Source organism: Neovison vison, chromosome 11 (assembly GCF_020171115.1).
Source record: "Neovison vison isolate M4711 chromosome 11, ASM_NN_V1, whole genome shotgun sequence".
Classification (NCBI taxonomy): Eukaryota; Metazoa; Chordata; class Mammalia; order Carnivora; family Mustelidae; genus Neogale; species Neogale vison.
In genome coordinates this window covers 119,589,915-119,611,383 of record NC_058101.1, presented here as the reverse complement: position 1 = coordinate 119,611,383, position 21,469 = coordinate 119,589,915, and the positions used below count along the sequence as shown (strand labels likewise).

Below are 21,469 nucleotides of genomic sequence, written 5' to 3'. Positions count from 1 at the left end.
TGCACTGATGATAATATGCTGACTGGACCCAGGAAGTAGAAACTATGCTAGATTTATTGGTGGATATTTGCATGTCAAAAGGTGGGAAATAAATCTTACTAAAATTTGAAGGCGTTTTACTTCCATGGAATTTCTAGCATTTCAGTGTTCTGGGGCATGTTGAGATATCCCTTCTGCATCTGGCCTTTCCTACAACCAAGAAAGAGGCACAAGGCTAGTGGGCCTCTTTGTATTTTGGAGACAATATATTTCTCATTTTGGGTGTGTTATTCTAACCCATTTTACTGAGTTACCCAAAAAGCTACTAGTTTTGAGTGGGGGACAAAAGAAGAGGAGGCTCTGCAACAGGCTGGTGTGCAAGATGCTTTGCTACAAGGTCCATATGATCTGGCAGATCCAATGGTACTTGAAATATCACTGGCAGGGATGCCATTTGGAGCCTTTGGGAGGCCCCTATAGGTGAACTGCAGCATAGGCCTTTAGGATTTGAGAGCAAAGCCCTGATATCATCTGCAGGTAACTACCCATGTTGAGAAACAGCTCTTGGCCTGCTACTGGGCCTTTGTAGAGACTGAACACTTGCCTATGGGTTACTGTTTTACCATGTGCCATTATCTTCCTATCATGAACTGGGTGTTATCTAACCCATGAAGCCATAAAGTTAGGTATGCACGGTGATACTCCATTATCAGTGGAAGTGGTGTATATGCGATTGTTTGATAGAATGGTGAAATGGCCTTTTGAAGACTCAGTACAATGCCAGCCAAGTGGCAATACTTTGCACTGGGGCAAGGTTCCACAGAAAGCTGCATGTGCTCTCAATCAGTGTCTAGTATATTGTGCTATTTCTATTGTAGGATTCACGAGTCTAGAAATCATTCAAGTAGAAAGTGGAGTGGCACCATTTGATATTATCCCTAGTTACCTCCTGGTGAAACTTTTGCTTCTTGTTCCTGTGACTCTATGCTTTGCTGGCCTATAGATCTTAGTGTCTTAGAGGGAGGAATGTTTTCACCAAGGAGACACAATTATGGCATTGAACTAGAAGTTAATGCTGCTGCCTGGCTACTTGGAGCTTCTCAAGCCTCTGAAACAGCAGTTAAGAAGAGTTACGGTGTGAGGTATGGAAGACTATGTTTGGAATATAGGAAATCTGTGATTAAAGTCAGTGGAAAACTAGAACCACCCAATCAAGACAGGACTACAAATGACAAGTACCGAATCTTTCTTTCTCTGATTTATCTAATTTGGCATAATGTGCTCCAAGTCTAGCCACATTGTCACAAATGGGAGGATACTTTCCTTTTCATGGCAGAAAAAATATTCTATTGTATATATGGAATCTTTTCCACATCTTTTTTACCCATTTATCCACTGATGGGCATTTGGGTTGTTTCCATATCTTAGCTAATCATGAATAATGCTGTGATAAACATGGAAATGCATGTATCTTTTCAAAATCCTGTTTTGATTTCCTCTGGGTATATGCCCAGAAGTAGAATTGCTGGACACCATAGTAGGTCTATTTTTAATTTTTTGAGGAACCTCCACATTGTTTTTCATAGTGGTTGGACCAGTTTATATTCTCACAAACAATGTATAAGAGTTCCCTTTTCACCACATTCTTGCCAGCATCTGTTGTCTCTTGTCTTATTAGATGGTGTCAATGAAGGTTTTCACACACTTCTGTCATGATTGCCCTTGGTCTGTCACTGATAATAAGATGTATTTTAAAAGACTCACTTTCAGATTCAGTTACTCTTTTCCAGGCCAATCTTTTTCCTTTTGCAAATTAAGAGTTGACTCTTTTGTAATTCTTTCATTGGCTCATAGAGAGTTGTAAAAAAGAAGTCCCAAGTAGGACAACTTGGAGAACTGATGCTGTGGTCTATTCTAAGCATTATTTAAGACTGGCAAAGAATAAGGAAGGACATGATGTACTCAGTGCCATCCATTTTTATTCTACTAGCAATTTTCTCTAAGATCAGAGTATCTTGAGGTCTCCAGATTGGAAAAGAATCAATTTCTGTGGTGGACTAAAATCAACCTCTTTCAAATAACTAAGCTGTGGTATTGTAAATTCCCAAACAGTCTCCAAATAGTAAGATACAATTTTCAAATGTACTCACAAACAGGAAAAATTTAAAAAAATTTATCCATCCTCGAACCTCAAAACAAAGAATTAATTTAACTACCATTACAGAGATGAGAGAGAAGAATATTTTTAAAAACTCAAAAATTTCTGGTGTAAAAAAATGATAAGCCCTTGTAGAGAAGAAGGGTGAAATTACATCATGAGCTCACAGAGGAGCTGATCTTAATGATCACACTCAATATTAATTTTCTTAAAACAGTATTTAAAGACTTTTTACTATTATATATATCTATACATATATATGCACACTACTATTTATTTACTATCACATACTTTACAATTATATATATATACACACACACATATATATGTATATGAATGTATGTGTGTGTGTGCATGTTTTTTTAAACCTAAAGATATAAAACAAATGTACAACTTTAACAAAATTTACATGTAGCTACCAAGTTACAAAACAGTACTGCTTAGCTCACCTGGCGCCATTCCCACACCTCTTTCTCACCTCTATCCCCACCCTGATCCCAAAGGTTAACTCTCAGCTTATGTAATTGCTTTCTTGCTTTTCTTTTTGCTTTTACCACTTAAATATCATTCTAAAATATTATTTTTTAGTTTACCTACATTTGAATTTTATATAAATGATATCATACAATATGGTTTCTTCTGTTTTTCTATTGATTAACTCAACATTTTTGTTTTTGATCATAGCTATTGCTATATATCTTGTTCTTGTTTTTTAAATTTTCATTAATATATACTTTCTATTATATTAAATATATGACAATTTTTTATCCATTCTATTGATGATAGACATTATGTTTTTTCCATTTTTTGATTATTATGAAAAATACTGTTATGAACATTTATGTATATGTCTTTGCACAGAAGCATAAATTTCTCAAGGGTGTATGCCTAGAAATTAAATTGCTGAGTTACACATTTGCATACATTTAGCATTCTGTCTGACCACCATTTCTTTTTGGAAAGCTTCTTTGGTCTTACTTTTTTCCGTATCCAAGCTGAGCTAAATGCCTCTCCTCTGTGCTCCTGAAGCATCTGTGCATATCTGTATCACTGCTCTTATCAGAGACTCAAAGAATTGCCAACTCTTGCTCTAAATCTGTGCTGTCTTATATGGTAGCCACTAGCCATATGTCACCATTTAAGGTTAAATTAATTAAAATTAAATATGATTAAATAAACTCAGTTCCACAGTTCCCTTGGCCATATTTTAAGCTTAATAGCCATGTATGGCTTCTGGGTACCACACTGAACCATCCAAATATAGAACATTTCCATTATCCCAGAAAGTTCTATTTAATATGTTGTTCTAGAATGCTAGTTGCTCCAGGGTCCAGGCTATAACATTCATCTTATATCTCATGCCCACTACAGTGCTGGACACACCAGGCTTTTGACAAATGTTTGTTGAACTAGACTGCTCTCAAGGTTTACAGTCAGGGGGTAAAAGCAGAAAACACAACAGAATATTAAATGAAGCTCCAGAGATTGAGAACACTACAATAGGGGCTGATACAATAGTTCCCTAATATCCTAAGATGTGGTACTTGCATGAAACCAGACACACAGATCAATGGAACAAAACAGAGTCTAGAAATAAACCTCAAACTTATGCGGTCAATTAATCTTCAATAGGACATCTAAAATACAAAAGACTATGGACTCTGAAAAACAGTCTGAGGGGTTTGAAGTGGCGGGGGGGTGGGAGGTTGGGGTACCAGGTGGTGGGTATTATAGAGGGCACAGCTTGCATGGAGCACTGGGTGTGGTGAAAAAATAATGAATACTGTTTTTCTGAAAATAAATAAATTGGGGAAAAAAAAAATAAAAAAAAAAAATAAATAAAATACAAAAGAATGAAACTTTCTTATACCATATAAAAAATAAACTCAAAGTGGATTAAATACTTAAATGTAAGACTAGAAATCATAAAAATCTGAAAAACAGTCTGAGGGGTCTGAAGTGGCGGGGGGGGTGGGAGGTTGGGGTACCAGGTGGTGGGTATTATAGAGGGCACAGCTTGCATGGAGCACTGGGTGTGGTGAAAAAATAATGAATACTGTTTTTCTGAAAATGAATAAATTGGGAAAAAAAAAATCCTAGAAAACATAGATAGTAGGCTCTTAGACATTAGTCTTAGAAATATTTTTTTTGATCGATCTCCCTAGGCAAACACAACAAAATAAAAAATAAACAAGTGAGACTACATCAAACTAAAAAAGCTTTTGCACAGAGAAGGAAACCAATATAACAAAAAGCTACCTACTGAATGGAAGAAGATATGGGCAAATAATATATCTATTAAGGAGTTAATATCCAAAATATGTAAAGAACTCACGTAACTCAATAAAAAAAATGGGCAGATGTCCTAAATAGACATTTCTCCAAAGAAGACATACAAATGGCCAACAGACATATAAAAAGATGTTCAACATCACTCATCCTTGGGGAAATGCACATCAAAACCACAATGAGATATCATCTCGTACCTGCCAGAATGGCTAATACCAAAAAATAATAATAATAATAATAATAATAAGCCAACCCAAAACAAAAACCTAAGAAACAGCAAGTGTTAGCAAGAATGTGGAATAGAAAGAGCACTAGTGCACTGTTGGTGGGAACAAAACGATGCAGCCACTATGGAAAAAGTATGGAGGTTCTTCAAAAAATTTAAAATAGAAATGTCATACGATCCAGCAATCCACTTTGAGGTATTTACTGAAAGAAATGAAAACACTGATTTGAAAACATATGTGCACCATTATGCTCAGTAAAGCATTATTTACAATAGCCAAGTATGGAAGCAAACTTAGTGTCCATCAATACATGAATGGATTAAGATGTGGTGTATATACAAAACAGAATATTGCTCACCCATGAAGTCTTGCCATTTCCAATAAAATGGATGCACCTAGATATTATTATGCTAAGTGAAATAAATCAAAGAAAGATAAATATATGATTTCACTTATACATGGAATCTAAAAAACAGAGCAAACAAAACAAAACGGAAATAGATACAGAGAACAATCTAGAGGTTGCTGGGGGAATGGGTTTTAGGGACAAAATAGAGGAAGGAGATTAAAAGGTACACACTTCCAGTTATAAAATAAAATAAATAAAACATGGAGATATAATGTACAGGATAGGGAATATGGTTAATAATATGTAATAATTTTGTATGGGGACCAATGGTAGTTAAACTATGGTGATGACTTCATAATGTATATAAATGCTGAATTACTATGTTGTACACCTATGTTTGTATACTTTATGTTCGTGCACATGTTTGTACACTAATATAATACTGTATGTCAACTATACTTCAGTTAAAAAAATAATGAATTGTTATCATCTTCCAATATTGGGTAATTAGGGATTCTTTTGATATTGTTTTGGTTTTGGTATTATTATGAATGCTTCCCTCTGTTTACTCTTGCATAGTATTATGTAGGTCTTGTGGCATTAGGCCGTTTGTCTTCAGCCACTTTGTTTGGAGTTTGTGGGTATAACCTGTCATGTAGTCTTGTAACCAGTCTCCAAAATGGCCTCACATTTCCTTGTTTCCTGTATTCATTCTGATCCTCACATCAATAGGCAGAGACTTTTTTTTCTCCTTCTGAGTCTGGGATGGCCCTGTGACTGATCTGAACATAGAATGTAGACAGTGACATTTGGGGCAGTTCTTGGACCCCAGCCAACACGTGAGAAGTCCAAGCCACAAAAAGAGGCCATATAGGGGCGCCTGGGAGGCTTAGTTCTTAGGGGTCTGCCTTCGGCTCAGGTCATGATCCCAGAGTTCTGGGATTGAGCCCATCCAAGCTTGGCAGGAAGACTTCTTCTCCCTCTCCACTGCCACCGCTTTTGTTCCCTCTCTGACTGTCTCCCTCTGTCAAATACATAAATAAAATATTAAAAAAAAAAGAGGCCATAGTACTGAAGTTTTTAGAATAACAGTATCAGCTGAACTCCTAGACAACAACCACATAAGAGAGCTATCCTGAATATTCTATTCCAATTAAGTCCCCAGATTACTGCAGCCCCAACCATAATAAAATGGTTGTTTTTTTTAAGACACAAAGTATTGGAATGGTTTTTAACAGAACAGTGGGTAACTACAACATTTATATTTGCTGTAAATTTTGTTCATTGTTTTTTGTTGTATTACTAGTTGCACTATTTTTAAAAAAGATTTATTTACTTGAGAGAGAGTGAGCACAGTTCATGTGCTATAGCAGGGGGAGGGACAAAGAGAGAGAGAGAGAGAGAGAGTCTCAAGCAGACTACCCCATGTAGGCTCCACCTCAGGACCCTAAGATCATGACCTGAGCTGAAATCAAGAGTTGGATGCTTAAACTACTGAGACACCCAGGCACACCAAGTTGCACTATTTTTATGAAGGGATTTAGAGAGATTCTAAAATAATGTCCTATAACATCCCCCACTAAAATCTTCCCAAAATCCACTCTGACATAAGATTAAAAGGTTCTTTATGATTGACCTTTCAGTCAAGACCTATAAAACCACCTGGCAGTGTAATTGAGAACCAGAGCAGAATATTGGGAATTTCTAGTTTCCTCATATGAACTCTGGTCTTCTAATCAAGCTTATATAAAAGTAGACTCCTTTCTTCTCATTTTTGCCTCTTCCCACCTCATTGAAGTTCACACTGAATAAGTTAAAAATCCATATATTTGATATTGTTTCCTGGATGAAATTGGATATCCCAATCTTCTGGAACAGGTTGGTAGGAGTATCAGTTAAAAATTCCAACAATTATTAACACGTTCATAAAAATTAGAGTAAGTCATACAGGTTCTTCAAAAACAAATAAATTGGCCCATTTTGAAACCATTCTATTCAGTCATTTATAAAAGTATTTACTGAGTGCTTTTCATGGCCCAGAAGATGGGGTACCAGGGCCCTGGGTATACATTAGTAAACAAAGCAAATATCCCCATTCTTGAGGAAGTTAAGTTCTGGTAACATTTTCTTTCTTTCTATTTTTTTTATTTTTTCAGAGTGGGAAGGGGTGAAGGGAGAGGGAGAGAGAGAGAATCTTCAGCATGGTTCCATGCTCACTGTGGAGCCCAACAAGGGGCTTGATTTCATAACCCTGACATCATGATCTGAGCCAAAATCAAGAGTTGGATACTTAACCAACTGAGCCACCCAAAGCTCCTGGTAACATATTCAGTGGCCATTCTATTGTCACTTGAGCAAGCTCCTTGGAAGGTGCCAACTCACTTCCTGCTCCCTACAACAATCTTCAGTACATACCCTGAAGAGCCCTGGTAAATACTATTATATCTGTTTCATTACATTTTCAGTGATGGCAGAGAGTTACTTGGAAATTGGTTTCTCTGTATGTCACCCAACTAGACTTCCCCATAAACCAATTCTGATTTCAAAGAGAGGAGTTAAATTAAATCATGGCAAGCAGTTGGAGGAATAATGAAGTGTTAGATTTAAACTATTTTTGGTTAAAAACAAAAGTAGCTTGGGGTGTTGCTTTATTTCTAATCACCACAGAATTCTGTAATACTTCACTAGGTTACTAAGAATTTTGGACTTTTTGTGTATATGGGGGGTAGGGAGATGAGAGGTAAAGGAGAGAAGTAGTAGTGGTTGTTAAAAGATGAGAAGGGAAAGGATAAATGCTCATATTCTCAACACCAACAATTTAGGCAAATCTAGTATTTTAGGAAGTTCTTCATGTACAAACTGGAAATGTATATTAACAGGAAACTTGCTACCCACTCCTTGACTCTCCTTTTCCCATCCATGTGTCTGCTGGGATCTATCAGTGGGTGGGGTGGAAGACACTGTCATTGTTTATAATGCTCATAAGCCTGCATGGATGTGAATGACATATATTTAGAAATCAAAATAAAGCTTTAGGAAGATCTTCAATTTAATGGAAACTAGTCTAGTCATTTGAGAACCACAAGAGCTTTTTAGGGAAAATCTGCCTCTGCAAGTTAAGGAAGTGTGGGTGTACTGGAGTCCCGGTGACACCTTGTGATGTCAGTCACCCCCAGCCTGATGTTGATTGGATATGAAGAGCTGAAGTAGAGTTTAAATTCTTGCACTGTCAGAGAAGTGAACAGCAGAACATCAACACAAGAGTGGCTTCATTGGGCATAAATTTCCTCTTTGAAAACTTCAGCCTCATTGTTGAGACTTTTGGGGAAAAATCTTTGTGAACTAAAAAGGGTAAGAAATTTTATTTTTTATGAAAATTTTTAAAATGACTTCTGCTATGTTTGGAAAATATTAAATGTGTGCAAATGTTGAAGGGCATTATGCCACCTAGAGAAAGATGGAGAGAGCTGAGCCTTGGGTTAAAGTGATTTCCATTTTTGTGCCTGTTGTTATGCCATAGCAAATAATGATATGATAATGACATATTAAGTCAACAGAGCCAGATGTTTTTCTCTGTACTACTTTAATTAGATCTCTGCATAGCAGTTCTAAAAGGGAAAGTTTACTGAACAGGAAGCAAATGGAAAGTAATTTTGAAGGTTAGTTTTAATTACCAAAACAAATAAAACTTTTACATTTAGGTTTCGTGTATATAGTGATGTTCATGGCCTACAAAATATTATGAAAGAATTTAAACTAGACTGGCAGGCCTTCCAAAATATGGTCTTTCAAATTAAAAACCATTATGCTATTTATCTAGGTAGTATCCAATAATATTATGAACTGAGTAACTAAACGAAGATGCTAAGACCACTGAAATAAACCAAGGATGGATAATTACAGTGCTTTTGTATTGGTTATGTAGGTATTGTTGTTAGCATGATGACTTGTAAAGAGAATTCAATAAAATGTTGAATATAACTGTCTTTTTTTAAATATAACTGTCTTTTAAAAACACTTTCCATTGTAGAAGACTTAAGAATATATATATATATATATTCCAATCCTTATTTTTATTTGCTGCATTTATTTCACTTCATCTGTATCATAAGTGTCTATCTTCCATAATAGAAAATGGGAATTGTGGTCATGTAATGCACTCCCTATGACATCTAGAAAATCCCAAGTGTAATAGCAATACTTGAAGCAACCAGCCTTCTTTAGGAGCAGTAACTTCTAGTGAACCATACTCTCCATGCACCTGAGGGTCAAATAGACTATCCTAGTTTGATGTAGTTGGTTAAAATGTGTGAACGAACAATATTCTAAAGGCATCGGTCCACTTAGCTATGCCAAAATGGTAATGTAGACCAATGTGCCTCAGATGCTTAGAGGCCTTCCAAATCTATGTTTAATTTTAGAGCATCTTGGACTTATTTTACTATGGTTGAAGGCATATGATGTGGGATCAATTATAACTGACTTAAGACCATTACAGTTGGAAAGACTGGATATTTTTATTGCATTATTTGTTTGGTGTTCCAAATTCCTGACAGAATTCATAGCCTGGTCAAATTCTATTTTATTTTTAAAGAGTAGTAATGAAGCAAGTTGTAGCTAATGGAGATTCTGGTTAGTTGGATTTGAAAAACTTTACTTTTGTAGGACCAGCTAATTACATACTACCATATTGTTATTACAGTTATTACTGTATCATTATTACAAAAGACTGTATACTCAGCACCTAGAACAGTGCCTGGTTCATAGGATATTCCTTTTTTTGTTTGTTTGTTTTTTAAGATTTTATATATTTGATAGACAGAGATCACAAGTAGGCAGAGAGGCAGGCAGAGAGGAGGAAGCAGGCTCCCTGCTTAGCAGAGAACCTGATGCGGGGACCCCACGATCATGACCTGAGCGGAAGGCAGAGGCTTTAACCCACTGAGCCGCCCAAGTGCCCCTCATAGGATATTCTAAAAAAGCATTTGTTGACTGCTAATGGATGGATACATTGTTCATTGTACTTTTGAAGATTAACAACACTAAGTAAAAAATAAACACATCAAACATAATAAATTGAGCCTGTGATTTTTTAATCCTTTATTTCCTTCTTTTGGCTTATTGCTTTCATTTCAGTTTACATAAAAGAAGATACATACTTTACAGTGAATCTTAACTTGGAGGAAGTTTCAGAACAAATTTCCCTTCTTGGAAGCACAGAGAATTTCTGGTTATACTTGAGAGTATCCAGAGAGACACTGAAATTCCCTACTCCCGATCTTAAACATTTTGAGTGTTTTCAACTCTGGGGGAAAAAATGAGAAAGTTTGAAAATCTTTTATACCCACTGCCCTTCAAGCAGGTGGAACACAAGTTGAGGTTATTGATTTTTTTTTGTCACATGCTTTCACTGTAGAATGATAGCATATACAATGTAGAAATGACATTTACCAATCACCAAAAAAGAACTTGGGATTCTGGACTCATCTCTTTCAAGAGGGCTTGTAACTATTTTGCCAAATAATTACTCAAAATAAGGCTACCACATACCTGCTTCTGCCCTTTTTAGAATGGTAGCTGAAAAGTGTATAAACTTTTGCAGCTCTCATTTGGAATATACTTCACAAAAGCATAATTATTCTTATAAAAATACTAATTGAAAGCCTAATAGAGGATTTAAGATCTGACTTTCTTTAATGCTTGATGGCAGACTACATTCTATGAGAGGCATTTTCCACTCTCAGGACCCCTGGGTGCATTTTATTTTAGTTTGGGAAATTACTGTTGTAGCTCAGGGTGCTAAATGGTATTTGGAGAAGCACAAGGAAGTTACTGCATCTCTCTTGTGTTTCATAGCATTCCAACCCTAAGAAACATGAATGCTGGAAGCACATACTTTGTTTGTAAAAAGTCAAACATTCATTAGTGTAGTATATCAGCTAATTTTTTTTTTTAAAGAGAAGCAAAACAAACAAAACAAAACAAAAAAAACAAGAACTCAGTATTTACTGGCCTTATATCAAGTCTGGAATATTGCTAGCTTTCAGAACATCATGAGATTATCACCCTATTAAAATTTCAGTTTGAAAATTAAAATGGTGAACAGCCTAATTTTCATTTGACTTGTGATGCCAAAACCACTTGGCATGCAGTTGAGAGTATCATATTTAGGGGAAACTTTCCTTTGCTTAAAAAATGAACCTAAGAACTTAAAAAAGCACAATGTTTTGATTGTGGGGGCTAAGGAGAAATAGAGAAGAGGAAAAATTTTCCTCTACTCTCGTAGGGTCTTCACTGGGCTAAGACTTAAACTGACCTAAGTGAGATTAACAGGAGAAAAGCACGTAAGTTTTATTGAAATTTCTACATGTATATGGTAGCCTTCACAAGAGAATGAAGACCTGAAGAAGTGACCAGAGCAGAAAGCTTTTCTACCTTTTATTTTTTTAACCTTTTAATTTTTATTTTTAAAAGATTTCTATTTATTTGTCAGAGAGAGAGAGAGAGAGAGAGAGAGAGAGAGAGAAGCAGGGAGAACTGCTGGCAGAGGGTGAAACGGGCTCCCCCCTGAGCAAAGAGCCAGATGCTGGACTCTATCCAGGACCTTGAGATCATGACCTGAGCTGAAGGCAGACACATAACTGACTGAGCCACCCAGGCGTCCCACTTTTTAAACTTTTAGATAAAGAAACAATACTTATGTGATGAACTGACAAGACAAAAGTGTTTGGGCTGAGGCAGTAAATTGTAGGGAAGTGACTGGGAAGATAGGATTAGTTTAACAAGGTTCGTTTGTACAGACTTCTCTCAGCCCTGAGCTCTCTTCTCTGAGGATGAGTACATCTTCCCTCTGGGTACAGGGAAGCCACCTTTCACATGGGAGTTTCCTGCTTTCAGGAAGAAAAAGGAGGATCACAGGATCTTTCTTACGTATGCTGTTTCTCATAAAAATAATTTTTATGTCAAAGAGGCATATTTGGGGATATAAGATATTCTGGCTTCTTTCATAAGTAATATCTTTTAAAATCAGGCTTTTTTAGATGCAGTTGAGCACTTTCATGTTTTCTCTATTAATGTTAGGCAGAAGATTTGAAAAAGAAACAAAAATATCAAAATATAAGGACTAATATGAACAACGCTGAATCAGAATAAAGAAAATAATACAAATGAAGAATAACTAGGTTGAAGTGGGATAACATTCATACATAAAATGAGAATATCTATTGGGCTATTTGAGCTGTATGAAAGTAGAAATGAGGAATGTTCTCAGTCTTTTTAGGATTTCTACTATTTTCTTGAATAAATTTAAAAACAAATTAAATGATTTCTGGAGACGTGTTACAGGCGCTATTCAGCATATTCAGACATTAGTGAGCAATGTATTCTTATTTTCTAGATCAGAGGTTAAAATTATTTGCAGGACCTTAAAAACAAAAGTGAAGTCTGAAATAAACTTGCAGGATTTTTCACAAAATGCCTGGCAGTTCATCTGACAAATTGGTTAGGAGAGCCACAGGACTTACAAGTGCAGGGCAAATTTTCCCTTTAAGTCATTTCAGTAACTTTTTGTATTAGCATGTAGTACATCTATTTTTAGATATAGAACAGGCTGTTTCACAAAATCACCAATTCTTAAAGTGTGAAATGAAGCCACCATCCAGGAAAATACAGTTCGATTTTATATGTTTCACTCAGCGTGATTCACAAGAATATTCCAAACCTCTCAACTTCCTGAGATCCTTCAGTAACATGAGTGACATTTTAAAGAATTTAACACAATCTATGTTTCAGGTATGATCAATTGTAGCACAGCAGATATTAAGAGCTTTCTGGAGTTGTAATATGAAGTCTGCCAAGTACACTTCTTCAGATCAAGGAGGTGAACCATGAGAGACTAAGGAAAAAAGTGCAAAACCAACCCATTTTGTCTAAATATTATTATGAAGTTATAAATGTGATTGAGAAGCAATTTGTGTGTGTATGTGTGTATAGACAAGTTAGATGATCCATCAACGGTATCCCTAAATTTCATGTTATGTGTATATTTGTCAAGTTGCTATACCACACTAAGGTGCATAATTATCATAAAAATGATTAGTCAGAAATCTCTCTATTCCTCTTTCTTTACTTGTTCCTCCATTTATCAAATTTTATGGGTTAGGGGAGAAGTGTTTATAGACCTCTCCATTGAAATATTTTCAATTTATCTCTTAGAAGTAAGGTTTCTTTTTAACCTGTTTATTGAGATATAATTCAACATATACTTTACACACTTGAAGTATACAGTTCAATAATTTTTAGCCATTGCACAGAACTGTGCAAGCTTCACTGAAATCAAATTTGGAAAACTTTCCTCACCTCCAAAATTCAATCCTTAACTGTCTCAAACTCCTATCTCTTCCAGCCCTGGGCAAACACCAACCTACTTTCTGTCTCTAGATTTGCCTATTTTGGACAATTTATATAAATGGAATCATACAGTATGTGGTCTTTTGTGTCTGGCTTCTTTCCCTCAGTATAATGTTTTCAAGGTTCCTCTACTCTGTAGCATGTATCAGTACTTCATTCCTTTTTATGGCTGAATAATATTCCATTGTGTAAATACAGTACCTTTTATTTTTTCATCAGCTGACAGACATTTGGACAAGTTGTGTTTTTTAATAGGAAAAAACTGTTAAAAAATTAAAACTTCTATATTTCCTTAGCATAGAGAAAACATCTTCTGTCCTTCACCACAGGTAGAGGTGTCACACCCAGCTATGAAGACCAGTATCCTGCTTATGTTACTTTGGGGATTGTCCTGTGCTCTTCCAGTCCCAGTAAGTATCAGCGTAGGGATATATGAAATAAATCTTTTACACCTAAAATTCCACAATGTTCATTGGCTATAAGCAAGGTGGCTGTATATCTTCCAGTCAGATGAAAATAGTAGTTTCTTAGGAAGCTGTTTTCTTTAAAATATTATCTGAGTTAGTCCTTATTCTGTTGAGTCATATAGCTATGATTCTCATTTTTCTTCATCATCAGTGGTTCTCAAAGTGCTGTCCCCCAAACAACAGCATCAGCATCAACTAGGATTTTGTTAGAAATGAAAGTTCTTGGATCCTACCTCAGACCTACTGAGACAGACTCTCTAAGGATGGGTCAATCTGTGGTTTAAAAGACGTCCAGCTGATTCTGATTCATATAAAATTTGACTATTACCTCCTACATATGCAAAGTGTTAATAGCTACTGCCTTGGAAAAGTTTCTGTGTTAACCATGTGCACTAAATTTTCTAGGTAGCCAGGTATCAAAATACTGAATCTGAGAGCTCTGAAGAATGGAAGGTGAGTAGAAATAAGGTTTTTAAAAATATTATTAATTTAATATATTATTAAATATATTGGCTCTGCCATAGATGTTGAAACTGTTAATGCTTTAAGGAACACCTTAATAACCTAAGGTATAGGTAGTAAGAGCTATAATTTCTATTTCATGTGAAAAAATTCAGGTCATATAATGTTTCAACTTCAACTTGGTAGTATAATTAGTGAGGAGGTACTTTTTTCCTTTAGCTTTATTTTCATAATGGATGTCCACAGTAGTGGAAGGGAATGGATGACAGTGAACCAAACTGCTCTTAAAGGATTAGGACTAGAAATCTGTTTTACCAGGAGATGTCCGGCAGGCAGGAGGTCAAGTCTTAGAAAGTGAGAAAAGATGGACGATGAGAGAATACTAGAGTCTCTGGAGTAATAGCTAATGTTGATTGAGTGTTAACTCTGAATAACCTAACAGTTACTAATTCTTAAGAACTCAAGAACCATGGTTAGGCTCTTCTATGTGCTTTACAAGAGAACACTGAGACACAGAGAGTAACCTAGTTTGTCTCGGTTACATGGTTATTAAGTGTTAGAGCCAGACTTTAAACCTAGGTCACTCTGGCTCCAGAATCCACATTCTCTATTAGGGTATTATAACCCTTTCAGGAAGGGGCCAAGTCTAGGAGAGCAACAGGTTCTCAAGACTGAAACTACAAGTAAGGCTTGAAATCTTATACTAAGTCAGAGTATTCTGTTCATGACCTTGTTACCTGCTGGCTTTTGCATATAATGGAGCTTGGGCACAACATTATTAGTGGTTGCCACATAATGTCAGAGGCTTGGGATGGAGGTTCTGCCCCTGCCTGAGAATGGAATTGGCATTGCAGGATTTCTCATGAACTTTCATCAGAGATGTCCTTTGGCTGGTTAAGTGAAAAGCAGCCACTATAATCCTCTCTCTCATTCAACCAAAGACTCTAAGAGTACCACAAACGTGTTAGGTTCTCACGTTTAGCTTTGGCATTAGAAAAATACCAATGTCTTGCTTCCTTCTATCCTTTAATTCTAAATGATAACCGATAGTTACTTCTGAGAATCTATCATTGTGCTTGCCTGTGGGGTCACAGGGCAAAGACTCCAAGTGATTATAGCTCCTTCCTCTGGGGAGACACCCCTGCATAGCATGCTGAGAGGATTGTTAAAGACATGCTGATAGCAGCTCCTCTCTCCTTTTCTGTGCGTCTCAGGCCTTCACACCCATGGTTCAGCAGCTTTGAACCACAAGGGATTTGGGGATCCTACTGTGTTTAAGGGGAAGGGGGAGTGGAGATGCAGAGAAGGCACAAGAGGTGGCTCAGGCAATCTTAAGAGTTCTTATAAAATCAAAAAAAGTGAAATACATCAGAACTATGCCTAATTAAGTTTCAGACTTAGTTTTTGTGTATGTGTGATCTTAACGTAATTCAAGAAAGGTTTAATGGCTTTCTCAATTCAGTTTATCTATCACTGAACTTTATAAAGTGATATTCTCAAAATGGATTATTTCTTTAGTTTATATCATATTGATGCTTCCAATTTCTTCCTCATAACAATTCTGTGGAGTATGCACAGTGGTTGCTAATATTCTTAATTTATGAACAAAAAATTGACATTGAAAAGGTGAATTGAATTGCCCAGATTCACACAGAGTGACCAAACATCACAGTTTACCCAAGACTTAGGGGCTTCCTGGAACATGTGAATTTCAGCACTAAAACCAAGACAGTGGTTTTCAGGGCTATAACCAAAAGCCAAGAAGCTAATTGAGACTTAAATCTGGGTTCTAAGTTCCAATGCTGGTTTTTTTTCCCCCTATGTTACATTTTATCTAGGTTGTACAAAAAACCACCTCCAAAGAAAGTATATTTTCCCTAAGTGAAGTATCAGAAACACAAAAATCTTCTAGGTCTTTTAGCTCACAAGAACTGTCTAGGCCATCAGGCCATATCATATTCTCTTTTTAGCCATTTCACCATAAAATGTCATTATTACTCATATAAATGTAAACTATATATCAAGAAATGAAAAAAATCAACTAAAATTATTTTATTTATTTTTAAAGATTTTATTTATTTATTTGACTGACAGAGATCACAAGTAGGCAGAGAGGCAGGCAGAGAGAGAGGGAGAAGCAGGCTCCCCATGGAGCAGAGAGCCTGATGTGGGGCTCGATCCCAGGACACTGAGACCATGACCTGAGCTGAAGGCAGTGGCTTAACCCACTGAACCACCCAGGCGCCCCTCAACTAAAATTGTTTTAAATATCCGCGAGATCCTACCTCATGATCCATCTGTAAAGGAGTAACTTGTTTTCCTTCCTGTTTTTACAGGGACAGTTGGCTCAGACACCAACACCACCTTTGGTAACTATCTCATTCATTTTTTTTTTCCATAAACATCTCATAGAGTAAATTTACTTTAATACTCTTCTTATCACCTTAAGCCATTTGGACAGCAGTAAATCCAAACTGCAAGCAATTTATATGTAAAATATGTTTTTTTCCTTGGAAATTACTAAAAGGAAAATAAACAACGTTTTCTTTTCCTTTTAGGAGAGCAGTGAGTCATCAGAAGAAAGTAAAGTTAGCTCAGAGGAACAGGTAATTAAACAGACCTTTCCTAACTTTTCAGGCTACTTAGAAATTGAAGGAAATGATGTTAGATTAAATTACCTGCAACCATTCTAAATGTAATATTTTCTAACCATTAGTTATGCTAGCTAAATCATCCCATAAAGTAAGAAGAGAAAAATGAGTGGGAGAATTCAGATGTGGACATAGTGTTCATTCCGTATTTATCGCTGGGGCCAGACTGTAGACACTGTGGCCCCAGATGTCCTCTAATTAAAAAGAACACACACACACACACACACACACACACGCATGCACAAATGGTCCTAAACTATGTTAGACAAGTAATAGCTCATTTATCACTTTAAAAATGTTGCCTTTATAATTGGAGCAGTTCAGATCAAGCGGAGAGAGCTTTCTGGTTACCATCAAGTACCTGCTGGGCCTAGACAGCTCCTCCATGTCAAGGATCTTATTGGAGGAGAGAACAGGAAGGCCCTGAAGAAACTTTACTGAAACAGCTTCTTTGGTAATGATTTGTCTTTAAAACAGTCTCAGTGGTGACCCCGGTAATGAGAAAAGCTGACTTAACTTGTAATTATAACCCTTTAAGAAAAAACTGGCTTTTTTCCCTCTTACGTGTGCACTCTTTATTTTCTTAAGACTAAATGTCATTACTTTCTTGGTTGTCCTACCATTTGACCAAACTCAAACCTGTGGGGTTCCAGAGATTCCAGGAACCAGGTTTCTCCCTGAGGCTTTGGTCCATTGTGTATTTTATACTCAACTAGTTGGAAGATGAATTATTAGTTTACTACTATTACTAAAGATGGTCTGAGGAACATTCTAGAAATTTATAAGCACATAATTGGGGATGTTTTCTGGAGATGTTATGATTTATTGCCTCAATATTCTCTGAACTCTTAAATAAGAGTAATAGTATTTGTTTGAGAAGGGCGCAGTATGTACCTATTGAGGTACGGGGAGCTAAGAAGATGCTTAGTCCAGCATAGCAGTGTGAACTCTAACAATGGGAAGAGATGTCATCATTCTGTACTCCTAACTGCAAAATCAGACATTGATCAGTAGGGACAAGTGGAAAAATAAAAACAAAGTCAGCAAGAATGCTCTGCTATGGGATATGGTAAAGAGAGCAGATTTTTCCAAAGCATAATGAATGAAGACCCACTATCCTTCTTTATCTATATAGAGCTTCCAATTGTTTGATTTATGGGGATAATCTCTCTGAGCTCACACTTAGAACTAAGACTCCCTAGTGGTCCCACTAGTTGCACTCTTCTAGCTAAGCCTTCTACAGGCAACCCTCTGCCTGTGTGAATGAAGTATAAATATAGTATGGGTGAGATGTATATCTTACCATAACATTTTACTTTCATTTTAGCTAAAAGTTTCATTCTACTGCCCTAGTACATTCCTCCTGCTGCCCCCCTGCCACCCGCCCAGAGTTGGTTAGAAAAAAATTTGGGTCATTTTAAAGTCACCCAATAATTTTGAAAAGTGTTTTAAGCCAAAAAATTTGAACAGTGTTTCAAACATCTCTTTAATGTATCAAAAATGAAAAATTCTCTGAGAATTTCTTCTAGGAATCAGACTTACAATATGATTTGAGTTTCATGAATGTGATTTCTATAGAGCTTTTTACGAAAGTTTCTGTAGCAGTGAGTGAATTGTGCCTATATAAAATGGAATGACTTGAGTTTCAACTCCTCTTCTTTCCTCTTTAACCTGTAGTAGACATGTTATTGAGCAGTAAAACTGACCATGGTTTAGAAGGAGGGACAAAAGAAGAAAGTAGGAAGAGCCTAGGTAACACCCTCTATATCAGCTCCTGGAGTACTGACCATGTTTGTTAACCCCAAACTCCAGGAAAATGAAGACCCCAGTGACAGCGCTGAATCAGAGGAGGACTTTGATGATCATCAATATACACATAGACCAGCTGGTGGCCTTTCTAGGAATGGAGGAAAAGAAGGAGCTGATGATGAAGAAGATGACAGTGGTGATGACACTTTTGGTGATGATGACAATGGCCCAGGACCTGAAGAGAGACAAGGAGGAAACTCCAGACTCAAAAGTAATGAGGACTCAGCTGACACCACACAATCTAGGGAAGACAGTGCCCTTCAAGGGGAAGATAGTGGCCAAGATACCACCAGTGAGAGCAGGGACCTTGACAATGAGGATGAGGTGAACAGCAGGTCTGAGAGAGGTGACTCTGCTCGAGAGAGTGAGAGTGAGGAGCACTGGGTGGGAGGTGACAGTGAAGGGGATAGTAGCCATGGGGATGGCTCCGAGTTTGGTGATGAAGAAATCCAGAATGATGATCCAGACATTATCAGGAGTGATAGAAGTAACTCCAGAATGAACAGTGCTAGTGTCAAATCAGAAGAATCAAAAAGAAACAGTGATGAACAAGCAAGCACTCAGGATTCAGGTGATAGCCAATCAGTAGAATATTCCAGGAGGAAAATTTTCAGAAAGTCCCGCATTTCTGAGGAAGATGATATAGATGAGTTTGATGATAGCAACACAATGGAAGAAATCCAGAGCGACTCAACAGAAAACACCAACTCTAAAGAAGCTGGGCTCAGTCAATCCAGGGAAAACAGCAAGAGTGAATCTCTTGAAGAGAGTGAGGAAAATCAGTCCCAAGAAGACAGTCAAGATGTACAAGACCCCAGTAGTGAGTCTAGTCAAGAGGATGATCTGCCATCTCAGGAAAGCAGTAGTGAATCTCAGGAAGAGGTAGTGAGTGAGTCCAGGGGTGACAACCCAGATAATACCACCAGTCACTCAGAAGATCAGGAAGATAGTGATTCCAGTGAAGAGAACAGCTTGAATAAACCCTCCAGTTCAGAAAGTGAATCCACAGAGGAGCAAGCTGACAGTGAATCCAATGAAAGCCTCAAAGACTCAGAGGAAAGCCCAGAGTCCACTGATGAGGAGAATAGTTCTAGCCAGGAGAGCCAGTCTCACAGTGCCTCAGCAGAGAGCCAGAGTGAAGAAAGCCAGTCTGAGCAAGACAGCCAGTCTGAGGAAGATGATGCCAGTGATTCTCAGGACAGCAGCAAATCAAAAGAAGACAGCAACTCTACTGAGAGCAAATCAAGCAGTGAGGAAGATGGCCAGTCAAAAAACACTGAGATAGAAAGCAGAAAATTAACAGTTGATACTTATCACAACAAACCCATTGGGGATCAAGATGACAATGACTGCCAAGATGGCTACTAGCGTCAACTCTCCAAGAAGTGGCTCTCACCTATAGGGATCTTGGGAGTTGGAGAACAGGGAAATCATTATAACTATAATTTATTGATTTTTTTAATCAGAAGGACAACCAGAGGTCATTTCTTTCTGAAAGGAAATGTTGTAGGGTGTCACCTAAATGTTCTAGGGTGTCACCAACTTAGAGGGTTTAAATACTCTCAGGTGACACCAGAACACACTAAATGAGACTGGAAGCAAGGAAAGATGTACATTATAGCTTCACAACTGAAATAGTTACTAACTCATTAACATAACAGTTACTGAGGTTCTATTATGTACCAGGCACTGTGCTAGGTGCTGGGATATTAAAGAAGCTTAAGGCTTGTTTCTTGCTCCTGAGGAGCTTATAGAGGGATAAATAAACTTAAAAAAGCTAAACAGGGATACATATGGGGGAAACAAGAATTATTACAATGCAGTGTGTTAAGTGCTGTAAGAGGTATGAACAAAATATATGGAAGCACAGAAGATGGGACCAACTTTGCCTTGGAAAATCAGGGAGGTCTTCACAGCAGAAAAGACTAGTGCTGGAGCTCTGCATAACATTTCTTTGTTGAAGACAAGAGAATTCTATTCATTCCTGGGATAAACAATAGTGAATCCTATATGATTAAATATTTAGTTTTTGAAAGCACTTTCAAATTACGGCACAGTGAGGTATTCTGGATAAAGGAAACATTGTTCTCAACTTATTTACCCTTTTTGATGCTTTTTGTGGAATTCCCATGAATACTGACTCACCCACACTGGTGATACAATATGGAAGACTGGGTGGGGGAGAGTAGTAGAAAGAAATCCCTCTTTAAATAGAGAACTTTTAGCTTTATTTTTTTCTAAAATCAGTCTATGTGCAATGCTAGAAAAATTATTGAGTCCTTTACATATATTGCACATAATGAAATTGTGTATATAGAATTCAATTGATTTTTGCCAAATATCCTTTGAAATGTTACCTCAACATAAAATATATTTTATAATAAAGATAATAATATCTAGAAGTAGTATGTGCTTATTTTTATAGTAATATTATTAGGGAATATCTGTATTAAATAACTCTTCCTTTAAAGCATTAAAGGATCGTTTCCTTTCTTCCATTAAAATAAAAGATTTTCTGGGGCGCCTGGGTGGCTCAGTGGGTTGAGGCCTCTGCCTTCGGCTCGGGTCATGGTCCCAGGGTCCTGGGATCGAGCCCCACATCAGGCTCTCTGCTCCGCAGGGAGCCTGCTTCCTCCTCTATCTCTGCCTGCCTCTCTGCCTACTTGTGA

At 37.0% G+C, this 21,469-nt stretch overlaps 1 protein-coding gene across 1 annotated transcript; it reads left to right on the top strand.

Moving 5' to 3' along the window:
- Positions 1–8,263: 8,263 nt before the first annotated feature.
- DMP1 (dentin matrix acidic phosphoprotein 1) lies at positions 8,264–20,839 on the top strand. The gene is made up of 6 exons (XM_044224556.1): positions 8,264–8,353; positions 13,741–13,821; positions 14,284–14,331; positions 16,677–16,709; positions 16,899–16,946; positions 18,804–20,839. Exons 2-6 carry the CDS (start codon positions 13,762–13,764, stop codon positions 20,166–20,168), a joined length of 1,554 nt encoding a protein of 517 aa, XP_044080491.1. The 5' UTR covers positions 8,264–8,353; positions 13,741–13,761; the 3' UTR covers positions 20,169–20,839.
- Positions 20,840–21,469: the final 630 nt, after the last annotated feature.

What these genes read in the sequence shown, in the direction of transcription:
- DMP1 (XM_044224556.1), top strand. Translation starts at nt 13,762, where the DNA reads ATGAAGACCAGTATCCTGCTTATGTTACTTTGGGGATTGTCCTGTGCT. An exon ending in AGAGCTCTGAAGAATGGAAG is followed by an intron (nt 14,332 to 16,676) that starts GTGAGTAGAAAT and finishes CTGTTTTTACAG; the next exon opens with GGACAGTTGGCTCAGACACC. An exon ending in AGACACCAACACCACCTTTG is followed by an intron (nt 16,710 to 16,898) that starts GTAACTATCTCA and finishes TTTTCCTTTTAG; the next exon opens with GAGAGCAGTGAGTCATCAGA.